The following is a 19,710-nucleotide window of genomic DNA, read 5'->3' on the forward strand; positions in this document are numbered from 1 at the left end:
CTAAGGCAGACCAGAAGTGCATCTAGCTCAGTCTTGTGTCTGTGGCAATGGCCAGCACTATGTGCTTAGGGAAATGATAGAAGAACAATATAAACATAATTGATTCCTCCCTTATTGCACCATGCTAGTTTCTGACAATGTGAAGATTAAACCAGTAACTTACAGGTGAGTAAGTTGTTACTAAATCAGAATTAATCTGTCCCTAGTGATCACTGGAGAATTCCTACCTTTTGAGTACTTCCAGACAATGGTAGGAACGGGATAACCCTCTGCAGAGCAGTTGAGAATTACAGCTTTTCCATAGATCCCATCCTGATCGCTGGGCTGAACCACAAACCTGGGAGGCACTGCGGGAGGAAGCAACAGGAGACATGAGAATCTGCGCGACTTACCAGGTAGCTCAAAATGTCAGGTCAGTCAAATAAGGAGGAATAAAATTTAATAGCAAAAAGCAAAAGTTAAAACCAGATTTTTTTAATATCCACTTACAGAGTAAAGTTGGTTTTACATTATCATTTACTTTTTGAATAAAATCTCAATATGTTTCTTGCCACACAACAAAGCATTGCTCTTTATAAGATACAAAAATAAATTAATAAAAATCTCTCTATAGGAGAAATTATAAATTGCAGTAACAGATAAATCATACTGTCGTGGTCAGAAAATAAATGCTTTCTAATGAAGGCAGAGGTTTAACAGATGCCTGAGAACAACTGAAGTTTTCTGTGTTTGGTTTTTTGTAACAGTGAACTAGTAAGCCTTAGAAAAATAATTATGTAGCATAAATAATCTTAAAAAATAACACTTATACTAGCAATCAAATAACTTTATATTAAAATGAGGGGTTGTGAACCATGATTCCTGATGGGACTTTTATTTCCAAAGAGTCATAGAAAGGTTCAACACAATTTGCTTGCATTAAGGTGAAGAGGAGAAGTCTTAATGCAAAAGATGTATGTGCATCAATGTGTACATATCATTAGACTTATTCTAAGGTATCATAAAACTGCTTTAATAAGTTCTCCAGACACAGGCAAGTACGCATCTATTTATACATAAATAAGAGCTGCTCATCTCAAGGTAAAGCTCTACGTGTTTCAAATACAGAGGCACAGGGAAGAAAAGAGGTTGTGACAATGCTAGACCTACAGTTTTCCTTGAAGGTCTGATACTGAATGGTAAAGTTTCAATAAAACCTGAAAAGCTGACAAAAGTCTGAAAGAAAAGCTGAAAAATTTGCAGAATGTTGAAAGACCCACAGAAGTTATTGAATATTGAAGGTGCTTAATGGTTGTATTAAAGTCAGTTAAGGTCACAGGTTTTCATTGGTGTCCTGTTCTTTGGTTCAGTACATGAAGAAGTAAATACCTGAGAAAAAAAGTTAAATTATTTGTGTCCTTAAATCCATATTATTTTTTTTTGTCATTTCTTACAGTGCTACAGAGAAAGTGGAGTAAGGTGACTGAGCCTGTGACAGATTTTTTTTCCTCTCAAATCAAGTACTGCAACACATTCAGATCTAACACAGTAAAGGAGAAATCCTAATAGTCCCTTGTCCACTGCAGCGTATGCACATGGGGACACACACGTAGCCTCATGGATTCACAGCTCTGCAGGTCCAGCTGGTGGTGACTTTTTCTCAAAGTTGGGGGAGACAGAACACAAGGCCAAATAGGCCAAATCATCTCTTCTTGCTCTGACACAATCCCCCATCAGACCGGACCATACATACACTACTTCTTATGTATCAGAAAAGCAGTGTGACTGAAGCATGGAAGAAGTACCAATGCTATATTATATGACTTCAAAGTATGAACACTCTCATAGTTTATGCAAATAGCACCTCCCACTATACCAGAGAGTCCCAAGTTCTCCTTAAGCAGAAACTTAGCTTGCCAGTGTTGGTATGGACAAGACTGATGAAAGTTGGAGGTATCTACAGATAATCTCCAGGTGCAGACAACCCTCCTCACAATGGCTTGAACCTTCGTCCCTGTGCCTCCATAATCCAGACTCCCCTCCAACTTTCTCTTTCCACCTTCATAGACATAACTGGTTTTTAAAAGAGGAGAACAATCTTCTGGAGAGAAAAAAATTCCTTTAGCTTGACCTTTTGTTTATTGAATCCTATAGCTATTATGCAGTTTTTTATTGCCTAACTATGTACGAAGAAGCTTCACTGCTGTTTGAAATGTGGCTAGAAGAAATTGAAGGAACAGCATTAGACGCTACTTCGTGCTAGCAGATAAATTTACTGCTGTCAAATATTTCAGCTTTCCAATCAGTTCTGCCACACCGACAAATATATATCATATGTTATGTTAATTCATGATAGGTGAGCATCAAACACGAAATCCCAGAAACAGCAGCTCTGGGCAATCACCCACCCTCTTCTAATTATCTGTTCACAGAAGACATTTGGTTCAGTAATTCTTTTCTCACTGTTCTGTGTTCATTTTATCACCAAACACAAAAGGAGTCCCAAGTACTTATTTTCCAAAGCAGGTGCAATTAGTTGCACAAATAGATTTGATTTTATCACTCAGCACGGTGGCATCAGCCTGTTTCACCTGAATAACTGTAAGTAAATTTGTATTCACAACTTCTGAAAAATCAATTACATGCTACTTATCCATAAACAGCATAGATCGAAAAACAAAAACCAAAAAAACCACCAAAACATCTCAGTTGTATCAGTCTTACAGGTGAATGATTACAAATTATGCAATGGAGTGATTGATAATTACTGGCCTCCTCTATCACTGAAAAGTGTAAAGAGTGTAATTTTTTTTTAAACCCAATTTACAACACAAAACTTCTGTAATTTCTTTGTTTTATTTCACTTGTCTTTGAAAAACGTTTTGTTTGTATTCTTCATTTTCTGTGGATGACACTGTTAGAAAGTGCCAATTTTTCAGGAAAAAATTAAATTAGTATATTAAATGGGTAGGTATATGCAGAGAGTTCTAGAAAAGTTAAGCAAGATTGCCTAGTCTGGAATAACGGTAATCAACCTTTACTATTTGTATCAAAGTTATCTGTTAAAATAACTTTTTTGTCTAATCATTTTGGCCATATATAGACAAAGAAGGATGGATGCCAAGTATAGATATTGTTTGAGCATTTCTTTGAAAATGCATCCTTCCACATCTTTAATGAGCTTATGCAGATATTCTTGCTGTGTTGTGTCTTTAGCATTGAAAAGCTCTGAATATGGCTTTTCATTCTTATGATTTCAGTGTATTTTGGTTATGTATATATATATTAACATAATTTTTTTACTCAGATATTATTGTTATTCTTAATTTTAATATTTATTTTTAGCACAGAATGATACTGCAGCAGTAACTGTGAAAATTCAGTTTTGCCGTATATGCTCCAGAACCAGGTGTATGATTAGCAATCACATGGCTTCCTTGTGCTGGTCCATAAATTTAGGATGTCTCAACCTTAGTTTGCAAAAACTCTGCCCACGTCCAGTAATAGAAACAATTTCTGCATTTAGTAAAACTTTGGCCTTCCTTTAAGTCTAGTTATAAAAATGCCAGCTGCTGCTCCGATTTTGAAGCCATGAACCCTTGACACCTAGTCTTAAGATTGCCAGTAGATATCAGAAAAGACACTATAGCAGAACAAAATTACTTATTCAATGATCTTTCAATCCTTTCTGTATTGCTGTCTAGGTAAAACCAAAGGATTTTTCTTAAAAAGTAAACAGACAAGACCTTTTTCCTCCTCACTGATAGTTTGCTTCTCAACTTTATTTCAAATGAATTTGTTCACTGCTATGTGCTACCACATTTTGGGAGACAATGCAGTTAACTACTTGATCTAGATTTTGATACTTAGCTTTAGATTATAAAGCTGCATTCACTTATTCATTATCTTATAGGAATTAATTAACCCTTAAAGAAAATTTGCTTAGTAATTATTTAACCAGGTTAATTTGCCTGATATGCCTAAGTAGAGGTAATGAAGAAAATAAACCAATCAGTTCTCTTCCTCTCTCTTTAGCTGCAAAGTTGTGGGCCTCCTCTCACCCTCTAGAAGGGAAACACTTTGAAATAGCTCACAAATATGACAAAACAGTTCTACTTTTATTATCACCTTTGTTTCAGGAACACAGTCCCTTGAGCCCGTAAAGGAGGGTATTTAAAATTACTTTCACAGTGAGTTTCCGTTAGGATCTTTCATTTAATGCAGCCCACAGATCTGTGACCAGAAACGAACTGTTGAATTGTTCAGTGTAAGAGCAGTAAGTTGACAGTTGCAAACTATTTAATGGCTGAACTCAAAGGACATAAAAAGGTGTTTTCCATCAATATTATGACTAGCAGTCTATGTCTCTCACAAAGGGAAAACAAAGGATGAGAGCAATCAGAACAGGATGTTGAAGATAACATGAATGTCATCGCACGATTTTAATGGAAAGAAAATTCTTTTATTATCTCCTTGTGTGAAACAATTCAGAGAAGATGATGTAACAGGAGTTGGTACCCTAAGAAAATACCGTTTGCTAGTGTCATGGCTCCTCGCAATGATGACCTTTACAAGCTACTTACTAAAATAAATTTATGAGTGTGTGCTAACGTTCCTTGATTTCATTTTGCTTTATGTAAATCCAAGAATCCTTTCTGACTCCTCTTTATGCCAGGGACCAGGTGATAAACTCACACACTCCTTCCTGGACTTCAAATCTATGTAAATGCTTCTGGCTCCCAAGAACAGCAATTAATATCTCACACTGGAGAGCAATTCTGAAGAGGAACTCCTCCGGTGGGCTACTGGAGTGAGTTAAAAAATAATCTATGGCATTGGCCCAGAATACATTTCATTTTTACATGGAATATTTGTACTTTACATTTAGATCATCCTGTCAAAATGATGGAAGAAATTTAATCAGTCAAAGCAACCATTGATGTATTAATGAATGAGGTGATTAAACACTGTACTTTAGCAAAGATGAACAGTTATTAAATTTGGTCATTGGACCTAAGGGGTTGATTTAGCTGGTTTAGTGAATCCATTTGCTATGCAGTTCGAGAAAAAAATGATGTACTTTTGCAAAATGAGACAGTGCCTAGTGGTTTGTGTTGATCAGGTTTGTCTAATGAGGACATTAAATAGGAAGTGAATCATTCAATAATAATCTTCAAAGGCACAGTGTAAACACCAGCAAAGAAAGTAAATTGTTTTTGACACCAGCTACAACCATAAATCTTTTCCCCCTGCTCTTCTATCACATAGTGAATTTGCTGCATCACATCAGCACCACTACCACCAAACATCAAGAAAACAGAATGATACTCACTTCCTATTGAGAAGATTCAAGGTTCAGGGACTCCTCATTGGATGCCTAACTATCTAATGATAGTCAACTTTCCTGGCAAGTGCAAAATGAAAACACGTTTACACTTAATGTACTAAATGTATTAAGGGAGGTTATTTGGTATTTGAAGACCTTATCTCAATTTTAACTTATAATGCGGTCACTAACAGGAATTTTAAAATCATGACTTATGCACCCACTAGTATCTTTGAGTTCTCTTTTCTGACAGTATATGAAAAATTTTGAACTCATAATACATTTATGAGCTTTTTCATTTTGGTTACCAGTTAAATTCTTCTCCTCTGCTTTTATTTTATAATTATTTAATTGTCATTTTAGGAAACTTTACAGAAATTAATTACACGTGATAAAGTGTATATAGATTTTTAATCACTCTTCAAAAGACAGCCATAGTAAGTAAAGCCTTAATTAATTTCACATGATGATATAAGTAGTTGACAGAGAAGATATTTTCCTAATTTCCACGGATGGCTTCCATGACAGGTTCCTATTATTTCCTTTTTCCTAAAAGCATGCCTGGCAAACCAGGACTGTGACAAGAAATAAAATAATCAAAATAATAATGATTTATGAGTTTTTGAGAAACCTTTCTAGTTTGCAAATTTTTGAGGCATTTCCAGAGGAACTGCAGACTGGCATCTGGCAGAGCACAAGATTTTGAGAAGGAAAACTGTGTTTTCTCTCCCCTGCACTGCCTACCTGCAGTCCCCAGCTGCAGTGAAGGTTGTAGGCTTCTCCCAGTGGCTAATTAATGAGCTTCTAAAAGATATTCCATAAACATTAGGAATAACCAAGCCTGCTTTTCTGTGGATTTGTATCTTGTGGTTCAGTACGGACTCCAGTCGGAGCATTTTTTTGTGTTTGTAGAAGGGCTTACCTGAGTAGAGTCTCCAATGATTAGTATTGAACTCAGTAAAGGTGTTTGGAATCGATCATCTCTTTTCATTAAGTTTTCAGGCTTTCAGCTCCACTGGAGGCATTTTCCCCCTTTTCTGATTTGTCTGATATTGGTCAATAAATTGTGGAAAAAAGTACTGGCAGATCCATGCCTAGAGTGTGTGAGCGTCTCATTTCCAGGTCCTCACCAAGAAACCCGTGGCAGGAAAACTGAGGTTGCCCTATGACCTTCTTACCCAGGGTTGCACAGATGCTCAAAAACTTTCTCCTCTCACATGCTTTCAGCAGGAGCCTTCCATCCATCTCCTGTGTGATTCTCTGCGAGGAAACCCTGTGAAAAACTGTCATTTTGCTCTGATATTTAAAGCAGAGAATCCAGCCTTGCTGGCCAGGTACTTTTAGGGCTCCTTATTGCCTCTTGGTTGCTTTTATGGAGCAAAATAACAGGAAAATCGGTGATGATTTACCACATAAGATGTCCACAGATTGCAAAAGATCAATGCCTGTTTTTCTTTTGCCATTTAATAGTCCTGGCAAAATGAAGGTGCAGTTTGCATTTAGAAAATAATATTTGTAGGAAGAATATAGGAAATACATTTATCAGACTTAAAACTTAACAGAAAAATATGAATGCTAAAAAATAGCAAACACATGCAATTTCACAGAGAAAATATTGAGACAAAAAAATCTCAAATTATAAAGCGAAACAGTTGATGTTGTTGAACGATTTTGAAGAAATTTGTGTACTCACTTGTAGTTAAAATGTAAGAATAAGGAGTTGGCCTGTGTTTCTTCATTCATCTTAGGAATGGACTAGATTTAGATTCTACTTCTACGTCTACCCATGTACCACAAAATGGACTCCCACTTATTTTGGAAACATGATAGCCTTCATAATTTTTCAGTCTACTTTTTAAATGAATACAAGGAGATTATAAATAAGGAAAAAGGAACTTTGTGGGGAACAGTCATATTTTCCTTTACTTTCTTCTCCGATTCACTGTCTACTCTCCTATCAAAATGCACACACTTCACATAAATAAGATTCCCAGAACATATCCCTTGACATTTAGGAAAGCCAACATTTAAGTTTAAAGCACACTGCTGAGAAATCATCACACTATATGGATTAGAAACAAGAAGATTTTAAGTACTATTTATTCTCCCTTTATTTGGAGAAAAAACACTTACTTGATTTAGAAAAATACTATGTTTTGGTCATATGGCACCTATGAACAAAAACATGAGGAGAGATCAGAAATCCTGGATAAAAAGCAGGCAGCTGAAAACCAAGTCTTCACTTAAATGTGTATAGGTCAGGTGGGATGCAGATGAGTGGGTGACCAGTGATGACTCTCTGATGGCTGTCTGTCTTCTGACCTGAGTGGGATGAGACAGCTGAAGCAGTTCAGTATGAGGGAAAGAGGTCAATCCAGTGTTTTGGCAGAAAATTCAGGTCAAACATTGTAGTGTATTTACACCTTCCCCTCTGAATGAGAACTGTTATCCCAGATGCATAAGCAAATTAAGATGTCACCATCTAAACTGGCACAGAAAGAGGAGACAGATGAAAGGCTTAAAGAAGGCTGCTGCAGAGCACTAGTTGGGTAGGCAGATAAACAAGAGGGTAAGAATGAAGAAGCCTTCATAACCTCAGCCCTCGTGAGTCACAGGACCAGGACTCCAGAGGCTTCAAGCCTCTGGGTAAAAGAGAGTGAAAAGCTACCCTCTATCATGCCCATGGGTTTATAAGGATGCCCTTCAGCCACATGTACCCAAGAATTGTCATCCTACTGCTGGGTCAGAGCCCTCATCAGGATGTGCAATTAGAGCAGCAACACACAAGGGGAAAATTGAGGTGTTGGTGTCAGTGGTGTGAAAAGAGTATGAGAGCAGGCTCCTCAAAACTCCTCCCCTGGACATGGTGGGAAAATGAATTAATGCCAAACAAGGCAGCAAGAAGCAGTTGTGTCCAGAAGAGGATTTGCCCACCGACAGCAGGAGGCAGAGATATTACAGTCCAGGCAACGCAGGGAGAGCAGGGACACAGTTAGGGGGGAAGACAGGACTTGCTACCATCAGAGCAGAAATACCCACATGTGGGCTCACTTGAGCTGTGATAACCTCATGGATTTCAGTGATGAAAAAAAAAACAGTGTTTACAGAGAGACAGGTTTCAGTGGTACGACCTATGTCAACTTTTTTTTTTTCCTTTGTTTCTGAAGATCATCCTACCAACCCTGTTTTGATGAAATGCCTGCAGGAACCTATACGAAGTTGCTAAAGTGATTAAATACCGTCACTTCAAACACTGAGTATAATTGCAAATCAGGTACAATCTTAGCTGTTATTAGATACAGCATTTTTTCATAGGGCAGACATAGCCAGTGGACTGTCTGTTGTGATGGGAGGTTGTCAACTTTTCCTTCTAAAGGAAGTGAGAAGGTGAGGAAAATCTTTTACTATTAGGATGATGGATAGGTTTAAAATCTAACAGAACAGCTTAGAAAAAGAATAATTACATGCATGTAGTTAATTAAACCACTTAATATAAGAATTGCTGGATAGATAGGGAAAGTAGTAAACATCTGTACTGAATAACACAAAGATTAAAAGTCGTCTTTTTTAATAATTACAATTATCTTAATATTAAAACTTGTGAAAAATGGTTGGGGCTATTTGCTGCTGAGTTTTGGTAATGCTAGCATAAAAAAATAAACATGCACATTGTACAAGTGGAAAACTAAGGAATAATCCATTAAAGATAGCCTTCTGACAGTGGAAAAAATTGACTTAAAATGAAGAATTGTTCAGAAAGTTTTGCCTTCAGTTGAGTTTTTGAGGGAGACAAAAAGCCTGGAAACAATGACAAAAAGCCTTGAATGGTTTTAAGATTTATCTTGATAAACTTATGAAGGAGACAGAACATGTAGTGATCTGCAACAGGCAGAAATAACCACAGTCACTTGCAATACTACAGCATGTGCCACCATCCTCCGAGGAGTCTAATGGCTTGATAGCAAGAAGGAGATGGTGGAGAGGGAAGAGTATAAATATTTTATTTAACAACAACAAAAACAAACAAACAAACAAAAATAAAATGCCTTGAAAAGCTTCCAAAAAAAAAAAAAAAAAAGAAACCATTTAGTTTTGTTGAAGTTTTACACAGTAAGTTTGAAAATGTACCAGAAGGCATAATCTTTAGGGAACTTGGCTAAGGTGTGACCTGAAAGGTAAAAGCTATTGAAGGCAAGGTATCTCTCTAAAAGGTCTTTTCCAAATAAAAGTGTTTACTTACTGAAACTATATAAATCTCTATTTCAAAGCAAAATGTGGTGAAGTTAGCATGAGCAAATAAATCATGCTAAATGCATAATAAACACAAATAAGAAAAAGAACACCAACATGGTAACAGGGGAGTCTTTTCCCTCTGAAGTCAACATCAATGTTTTGCTTTTTTAATTGACATAATGTTATATGAGAGACTGATCTAGGAAAAAAAAAAAAAGTGAACAATTAGGCTACAGTAATAATAGAGAAGAATTTGATACCATTTCAAAGGTTTGATTCCAATGAATGGACTTGTGCCTCACAAAATTTTCCATGAAGTTGGTCCTGTGCCTCCCCCATCCACCCCGTGCACTCCAGTGTTGTTGATTAGTTTTGAGACTTTTAGATAGAAAAGACATATTAGTTTCTGTGCTTCGTTGTTCCATGTGCTCTCTATTACGAAAAGAGGGATTACCATATTTTCCTGGTTTTTATACTTCACATCAAACAGATGTCATTACAAAATACTGATGAATTCCATTTAATTGGTGCCCTTCAAAATAATTACATCTACTTACCTCTCACAATTAATTGGCTTTGGTGCTCCACAGCCGCTGCATCATTTCTAGCTATACAGGTATAATTTCCATTATGCATCAGTGAAAGATTAGAAATCCTTAAGGAGCTGGTGAAGTCAATGTTGTCAATCGTCACCCCGAGGCTGGCTGGGATGGGCCTGCCGTCCTTCTGCCAGGTGATTGTGATGGGCAAATCCCCAGAGACCACCACACAGGGAATGAAGACCCGTTGCCCGATGGAGAATCTCGGAAACTCAAAAGGTTGAATAAAAGGGGGAACTGAAACAAAAGAGGAAAGAGGAGCTATTGCAGTTGTGGTCTCATTTCTGAAAATAACACAATGGAACAGATGTGCAGTGACGGATATGTAAAATCACCACCTTCAATAGCCATAGAGCATTGTTTAGCTAAAGAAACCATGTCTTTTGCAAATACCTTTTTTTCCTTGACTACCCAATGCATAAGCAGACATCACATACAGTGAAATCCCTGGCTTCTAGAGACACCAGATACCACCGGCAGATTCCTGCAGGAGTACTGAATACCTCTTAAGAAATCATACTGCCACCTGGTGACTCTCCGGGTCTTTGACCAGTGGTTTTGCCTGGACACTCCAGGAAGAGCTCAACAGGGTCTTGCTTAGGGTTACAGAATAAACCTGGAGGAGGCTCCAGCTTTGCCTCTGGAACATGATGAAAGGAAGAGTAAACTTCTGTAACTGCTCCTGGCACTTATTTCTTGGTGTTTCAAATCACAATTCTTAATGAGATTGGGTAGAGGTATGAAGTGAAACGCATATACAGTACTTCAAGTGCAGCAAATTAAGTTAAAACTGGTTTCTAAACAAAGGTCCACTACAATGCATAAACTATCAAGCTGGTGTTTAGTTCCTGGTAAGCATATTTGGCTTGGCAAATATTTTTTCTTTTTTTTTTTTTTTCCATTTATTATTCTGTGGCTGACCTCCCCCCACCAAAAAAAAAAAGCAAACTAACAAAACAAAACAACAACAAACCACATGAAAGAAATACTCATATTTTCTACCATATTGAATTTCACTTCTTAGAAAACATTTTGGTTTTAGGTGTTTCTAATAAAAACAGAGGAAACAGCGGGTTGGTTTCAATAAACAAAGCAGGAATTAATGGGCGTGCCTCAATCTCTCCAAGTTGTGGTTGCAACATTTACTAGTAATTTGGTAAACTTAGAATCAAATAACCACCCAGATGAAGGAACTGACATCTACTCCTTAGGGGAACACTCTAACAGCCAGGGCATGGGTCTAATACTGGTTTCTATCAATCACTCCTGAAAAGACTATAAAACCAACTTTGCAAGCAGTACTCAAATGCTCATTTATCAAAAGAGAAGGTTCCTAGAGGTAATGTATCTTTGATATAGGAGTGTATTTTCCTACTCTTGCCTGAGAGATTACTTACATGTACTCTGTAGTATATTGGAACATCTTTAACTGGAAAGATTGAAGGATACCCACAGCAGAACATTTATACTGCTGTATATTAGCTAGCTTCAGAAGAAAATGGAGCTGGTGGCTTTATGTAATTGTATTTCTTTTGTCCTTTCTCCCTTAGCAAATCTAAGCCTGTGTTTTCCCCAGAACTGAAGCAGAAAAGAAGCAGAAAAACTCTTCAAAGTGGTTGAAATGTATAGCAGTCCACTGACTTCCCCAACAACATTTTCACCAGTGTCCTATTTCTGGGGTGCAGGTATAGGTATTAGTGGCCATTACCATGGTAGTTCAATGTATTTCTTCTGATTATTGCATGTGTTGGCTGCTTGTCCATCAGGAGTAAGAAGGTTTATCATTAAGGAAGCAACACCAAACCCCGCAAAGGGCAAAGGCGTCATTCAAAGGTATGTTCAAATGCTTGTGTACATGCATATCATTGTGCACAAACCAGATATTAACTCCACTGTTTCTGGCATAGCCATGATGCCATTTGATCAGGAAAAGTTACGACCATGCACAGCTGCCACAGAGAGGTAACATCAGGTGCAGGGTACCACAACCCGTCCTTACAGGCTTTCCCTGGCTTCTTCTGAGAGCGGCTTGCTCTCTGCAGCTGTGGGAAGTGCTGCTGCAATCAATTTTTTTCACACTGTGTAATATCTTTTCCTGATCTGCAAATCACTAAAACCTGTCCTATTGTGTTTTGAAAATCTGGTAGATTAGGCATGCAGAAAAAAGAAACGTGATATGAATTACTACGTTTATTTGAACACTGAGCACTGGAAATTAACTGGTTTTTCATTTGGTGGCCCATTGTCACAAAGTGAGGCAAAATGCCTACCTGTCTCCTGTAATCACCTTAGCACAGCTAATGCATTCACACAACATAATTCAGTAAAAGGCCAGATTTCTCTTAGCATTTATTGACAAGCGATTTATAATATAAGTGGGAATGAGAAATTTTTAGAATGAGGCTGTCAAAAGGTTTTGACATAATCTTTCCCCTTGATGAGTGCAAATATCTGCTAAATGCCAGGTGCCTCTCTCTCCCCCTCACTTACTGTGTTGGCTAGTGCATTTCTACCCAAACCTTTCTCTTAATCTTGGGCATCATCACTGAAAGATACGCAAAAATTCACAATAGGGTAGCAAATTGCTTCTGTATATTCTGCTGAGCGTATAACAAATTTGAACCAATCTTTCACAACCAAAATGATATCACAAGTCAGACAACATATTGCTCAATGGTTGTTATGTGCATCCTCACTCTCTGTCTTGCTGGTGAAGAAAACAGGGAGCAAGATTAGGTCACACTGAAGTATTTTTCAGAAAGTATTGATCTGCAAGACTGCATTTACCAACTCTAAAATATAAGTAGCAGCCTGTAGAGCATTTCAGAAATAGGCTAAAATATTTATAGACAGCATATTTTCCCTCTACTCAGGTCTTTCAGATACAAAGGAAATCAACATTTCTTTCTGCTTCATAAAATATAATGTATATTCAACCTGCAGCAGCTTGCAGTCCTGACAAGGAGCTTATTTTGAAAACCAGTGTGTAATTTAAAATCTGTTCTTAAAAAAAGTAAATAGTCTAGCAATAACTTTGAAGTATTGAAGAATGTTTTTTTCAGTTACAGTATTTACGATAATGGGCTGAAAAGGTAGTTGAAGAAGGGAACAATCACAAAAAAATCACTTATTAAAAACATAGACTAAAACACACCTGAAGTCAGATGAGTAATTTCTGAAATACAAAGGTTGCTATATACACTTATATCTATCTCTGAAGTAAAAAGTTGATCTATATCTTTGACAAAATAAAACAAGCTTGATTAACCAGCATGTGGTGGTGCTTTTATTTTTTTTAATAAACTAAATCTGTAACATCTGTAGCATTGCCAAAATGCACTGGAAATATAAGAGGTATGTATACTACTCTATCTCTAAGAGAAAAATGTGACAGTAGGACAGATATATTTAAAATGTATTTAAAATATTTCAAAATGAGTTGAAGAATATTCTTTCCCTATACATAGCTTTAATGTGACCATACTTCAGAGCTTGCTTTTTTTTTTTTTTTTTGTTAAATTATGGTATTTAGTATATAAGCTGCCACATGTTAACTATATAGACAGAGGGCTGTGTGTGTATGTGTGCTTGTATACGTGGGAGGGTGTTTCTTCATCTACCCACAGCAGGCAAAAGAGTGAAAATCTCTGCTGCACGGCAGTGAAGCTCAGTGTCTCGGGAATGCTTTATTGATGAGTGCTTGAATTAAGTGTCTATTTAAGAAGAGGAGCATAAACCAGCCTCATTAGTGCTAATGTAGGAAGATTTAAATTATGTTTTTGTGCCCTAGCAAGGTCTCCTTTACCTCTGGGACATTACAGTAAAGGAGGCCAAGGAGGGTTTCCACGCTGTTCTCCATTAGCAGAGGGACCTCCTTAATTTCTTGCCCTCCGTTCCATGGGAGTTATGTTGGAAGAAACTGCTGAGATGATTCACTAAAACAGAGTATCCTGCAGATAGAGAGCCTGTCTCCTGCAGCAGCCTTGTGAACAGTGTTCCTCTACTATGGCTTGGCACAGTAAAATGAAAGTCAACCTCTGCTCTACCTTTAGAAAGGGTTCCCTAATGCATTTTCTTACAACAAAACTGTTGCGGAAGTTGTGCCTACAATATAAAATACTTTTGGCAATGAGTACTCACAACACAGGTACATCAGCTGATGTTCAGTGGTAACCACACAACTATGTACCCTCTTAAGGCAGGCATGTGACTCTAGATTTCATGCACTGGGAGTGCAAAAGCCAAAACTGTTTTGTCTCTGCAAAAACCCTAGTCATGGTCCAGTCATTTGTAAATTTTCTCAGCCATTGATTGTTTCTCCTAAACAGTTCCATCCTTTGTGGGTGATGGTCTGAACAATTGCACACAGTCACTGAAGCACTGGATTCTTCTGCTTCTTTCCTGTATATACCGAGCCTTATCAGTAAAACATGTCATTAATTGAAGTATCTGCTAATGGCATGTACTGAACCAAGTCTCATACCATGTTTCCTCATTGTGTGTTAATGTATCCTGTCTTGAAAAGAGAGAATACCATTATATTCCTCAGGACATTCTGACTGTATGCATTGAATGAAAAAAAAAAAAAAACCAAAACTAATCCTGCAATGCCTCTGCCGTTGCACAACATTTCCCTCTATTTGTAGGTTCATTAGTTACTAAAATTAAGCCTGTATTCCAACATCTTCAATATCTTACCACAACAAGGTGTGGTAATTTGTCAGGAGCTGTTGCCAAGTGTGGCAACAAACGCTGTGGTGTGTATTCCCCAGGGGAGCTTAAGAGAGAAGCTTCACCCTTCACCTTAGTTCCCACTTCTCTCTCCTTCAATGCTATACTGGTAGCTCACAGGGTCCCTGATGCTGTTCTGGGAGGTCCTCCAAAATAAGAGAGGATGTAAAATGTTGTGTAGAAACCGAGTGCTTTTATGTCATTCTCATCTACCTGTTGAACCATCTCCTTTCAGCCTCCATTGTGAGAGGAAAAGTTCATGCCCTTATCATATGAAGCACCCTGCAAACATAGGATGGTGGGAAGCTCAGTTCCCTGTCCAAGGAGATGCATTTGCTATTTATTTTTAAAACAAACAAAAAAAACCCCTTTACTCGTTTAAAGATAAGACAGCAGCTGCAGGAGTATATTAACACAACAAGCAGTTACCTTCATTGTTCAAGTGCCTCCTGACAAAAAGCCTCACTTGTAGGCTATGTATCCAGAAGCACTTAACGGTTATTTTTACTATGCTTTTGGAACCTGGTCCAGAGCTATTGCCCTTGTTTAGCCCCTACATGATCTAAAGGGATCTTTGTCCTCAGGTAACACTGTGAAAAGTTGAAACCAACAATCACTGTATCCAAAAGTTCCAGATTCAGATGAGAGAGAACTTTAACTGAATGAACTCTGGCTCTGAAAATCATTCCCATGAGTAGTTTGACCTGTTTCACACTATCTGCCCTTTCACCTTTATCCCAGGACTATACATAAGCAGCTGATTTTATATCACCCTTCAGTTTCCATAGGGTTGATCCTGTCTTGTTTTTGCATGCTGTTTATATACATGATGATTTGAAATTAGTCCAGCATACTCCAGACTTGCACTGTCCTGTGCATGCACACAGTCTTGCTTTATGTTTGTACTTACTATATGTACTTACATGTACACTGCTAATAGCTCACACTAACTTGATGCAGTAAAGTGCTTAAAAAGTTAAGAAAAAAATTAACAAATTAATAAGAAAGTATTTCAAATATGATTGACAAAATACATAAAAAAGCAAGAAAATGCCTTCTTCAGGAACCGAAGTAAAGCTGCATTTTAAGAGAGAGAAGTGGGCTAGCTTTTGATAAACCCAAGCATGACATACAGATACTCTTGAACTCCTTTGCTGAGCCTCTTATTCAAGTATTAAGGCTCATATCATACTGTTTATGTAATTCATAAATAAACATATCCATACACCAACTTAAATTGTGTTTGAAATATATAAGACCGTGCACAAACCTAGTGAGTTTTATTTTAGATTTAAGTTAAAAGGCTTATATTTGCATATACTAATTCCTCATCTTGAAGACTATATTTGTAATGAAACAATTTTAACATACATTTTTGGGTAACCATTATCTGCAGTGTCAGAGGTGAAGTCTTTAGGAGTACAGTATATTCTAAGTGTACTGCTACAAAATAAGACACTTGACTGCAGCATCTGCATGACACTTGGGAGCTTTTAAAGAATGTAAGTCAGCTATTTTAAGGTAAGGCTAACCTTGAGTTGTTGTGTGTTGAATGGCAAAAAATTTACACAGACCTGTCCAGTCTCACAAATAGAATACCAGACTGTTTTAGTCTGTTCTTCAGGTACTTTCAAGGGTTAAATGCTGGTGTTCTAACATGGGAGATATCACTACCAAAGTGAACATTCCTTAAATCAGACCGCTGTCACTGCTTGCTCCCCATAACAAGCCCCCATGCCCATTATGTGACCCAACAATGACTGTTAAGTGCATTTTTGCAGGACCTTTTGCATGACTGGACATTCTCATCCATCTTTACCACATGGCTCTTGCGTTATTCTTACATTTGACAACTCCAGTCACTTTTAGAGATATGAGTATTTCTTCCTGAAGAAGTTGCAACAAACTGGGAGGAACACACAAAAATATTGCATGGGAGAGTGAAAGAAAGGCAGGAAGTGATACAATGAAAGAAGTATCTGAAGGACATCAAGGCCAGAAGTTTTTTCTGACTCAAATTATTGGCAAGATTCAGTCAGTAGGACAGATAGGTTATGTCTTAGATATGTGCATGAAACTGAATTCACACTTGCCATAATCCATGACACAGACTAAAGCAGATAGTTTGATGATGGCATGCCCCATGGTCCCAAGAAACTTCAAAAGTTTTCCCCTGGTGTTTTTTCCCTGTTGTGTCTGCATATTTTTAACTATCTAAACCAGCCCTCCCTGAACTAATCTGCAATGCAATTTGACCAACAATTTATATATTAGAAAAATCTAGATACTTCCCGGGAAAGATGAGGAGAATCTATTCACATAATTGCAACATGAAATTATGTAGATATAACCCCTGTTTGGTTTTCTTGTTTTCTAAAAAGAAACAGTCTGGTGCAATTCTATTACATGGTTCACAACAGGTGAAGTGCTATTACTTTGGCATAAGGCAAGGAGAAACTTCCTAAATCAATGAGAATCATAAGCTTTACAAGATCAGAAACAGTCCTTTTGAACACCGCAATTTTTATTTTAACGATGCTGCACCCTTCCCTCTCAGGGGTTTCTTTTCCAATTAATTTCTGTTGGAGAAGTGTGAATAGCAGCAGGCTGTTTACATGAGAAGTGTGTCCCATGAGACTGATGAAAAGAAAATTATCACTTACTACTGATGGCTTTTACTGCAGCTGGGAAAACTATTACTATAAATTACATAATAAAAAAATGCAGATAATGACTCATTTCTGGTTTTAAAATGCTTTGAGATCTCCTAAAATGCTCTAGAAGAGATACTGTTATTATTATTTTACCATCATGCCACTTGAAGGGTTGTTTTTCAATATAAATATGAAACTTACAGATAGGATAGGTAATATAACCTCTTTCTTTATTTGCCAACACTTCTCATTGCAAGGCTATTTTTGTTTGCTGCAGTTTGACTTCTGTTTAGATAGTATTTTTCCAGGCCAGGTGTCTGCCTCAGGCTGAATTGTTTCAGCTGGAAAGTTTCAGCTACAACTGTTTGACCATTTCCAAGAATAAAGTGGGAGAGTGGAAAAACAGGGATGCAGTATATATCGATCCTACCATAAAAGTAAAGAAAAAGCATCATGAGAATCTGGGAAGTCACATCTGCCCTACCGTTAGCAGCATGGATTTCAGGTTTCGCAGGTGATGGCACTAGCATCAGACATTCTTGCTGTCCCTACGAAAAGTCCTCGCAAGTGTGACCACATTTTGCAGTCTGAGCAAAAGTGAGTAAATAAATAAACAAAACCACCACAGTTACCACATCCAGAGAAGAAATTTTCCAGTGACTAACAGCTTGGGCAGAGATGATCTGGAGAAGATCGAGGAGGACAGGTCATACTCAGGAGAGATTAATACAAAACTCCACATATTCTGCAGAATATTCTCCTTAGGATGTCTGACTCCAACAGTCCTCTGCTGTCAGTAGATATATACGAACCACACTGGCAAACCACTACATCTGGGCCAAATACAGAGTAAGGAACTAGCACTGTTAAGAATAATTCTGTTCTTAGCAAAGACCTATGCAATATCCTTGGCAAGGCTAATATCAATTATTACTTCTGAGGATGGCAGTAACTACTATTTCCAGTTTGGAGGAGGGGGAGGAAAGGAGGTTCAGTTTACTTTACAAATAAAATAAAATAATAATTTAAAAAAAAATAGCTAAAAAGAAAATTGCATTTAACACATGCCAAAGCAAAACATGTTGAAACAGTATTATTACAATTACAAAGGCAAGTGGTCAACAGGTATACAATCCCAGAAATAAAGCTTGTAAGTACATTTGTAGTCTCCTCCCCATTAGGTATGCATTGCAGGGTGAATAGTTTCCATAGTTGTTTTTTTTTTGTCAGAACTGAGGACTGGCCAATTTATTTGTCTAAATATAAAAATGATGATGCCAAGATGGCCTGATTTCCAGAAAGCTCTGTTAGGGTTCAGGCACAGTTCCAACAGAGCTATGTCTGCCAGGCAGACACCTGCATATTTTCCTAGCAGCTTATCCACTCAGGTCCCACCAGTCAGTTTATGGGACTGCTAGCTTCCAAGATGCAGTTTTTGAAACAAAGGACAGGCAAGGGATGATAAGGGGGTGGCATGTCACATCTCTGTGGGACAGAATTACCTGGAGTCTACAGATCTCTGAGGTAGGTGGCTATGCAGACAAGGGTACCAGTTATTACTAAAAAATGAGACAACTGATTTTGTGTGGTGTTTGATTCTTCTGATCAGTAATGCAAAAAAATCTCTGACCTAAGGTCAAATAGTGTGTAACTGCCCAGCTCCCAAGCTTTTGGTTTTCTGACAGCCTGCCAGGTGGGAGGCTGCACAACAAAGTTCTACGAGCCCCCACTCTTGGACTCTCAGGCAGCCAGGATTTCATTTTGAAGTTGTTGTCAATAATCTTTCTGTTCTCCTGAGATCTTACAGTGATTTCTGAAGAATGTCCTCAAGATTTTGCTTTCATTCGGATGTCTGTAAATCTCAAAATTCTCTATGTTACATGCAGCCTCTTGTATTTAATTACATGCTCATGCTGTTGCATATCTGTATTTCGATGCTGTTTTTAGTAAGTCCTTGTTCAAGACAGAACAAGGATGTTTCGTATATTGGGAGTTTGGAAAGTGGTCAGTAAATGTGGCAGAAGACTGCAAAAAAAAAGGCCAGATTTATGCATAATGCAGACAGATACTGCCCTGTAGAATCAAATTCTGCATCCACCTTTGTCACAGATCTCTCAGATTTTGCTAAAAGGAGGTTGTTCAGCTGGGTGATGTGAGTGCTCTGAAGAAGGAAAATGTACTCTCAGAA

At 37.6% G+C, this 19,710-nt stretch overlaps 1 protein-coding gene across 2 annotated transcripts in view; it reads right to left on the bottom strand.

The window, feature by feature from the left end:
• The window catches only part of DSCAM (DS cell adhesion molecule), a 474,141-nt gene that overhangs the window by 154,078 nt on the left and 300,353 nt on the right, over positions 1–19,710 (bottom strand). For both annotated transcript variants that reach the window (XM_065841400.2, XM_071811281.1), the window contains exons 9-10: positions 10,096–10,374; positions 228–347 (exon numbers count right to left, since the gene is read on the bottom strand). In XM_065841400.2, coding sequence (XP_065697472.1) covers positions 228–347; positions 10,096–10,374 — 399 coding nt within the window. The remainder of the gene's footprint in view (positions 1–227; positions 348–10,095; positions 10,375–19,710) is intronic.

The sequence above is a fragment of the Patagioenas fasciata genome, chromosome 1 (genome assembly GCF_037038585.1).
Source record: "Patagioenas fasciata isolate bPatFas1 chromosome 1, bPatFas1.hap1, whole genome shotgun sequence".
In the NCBI taxonomy this organism is placed as follows: domain Eukaryota; kingdom Metazoa; phylum Chordata; class Aves; order Columbiformes; family Columbidae; genus Patagioenas; species Patagioenas fasciata.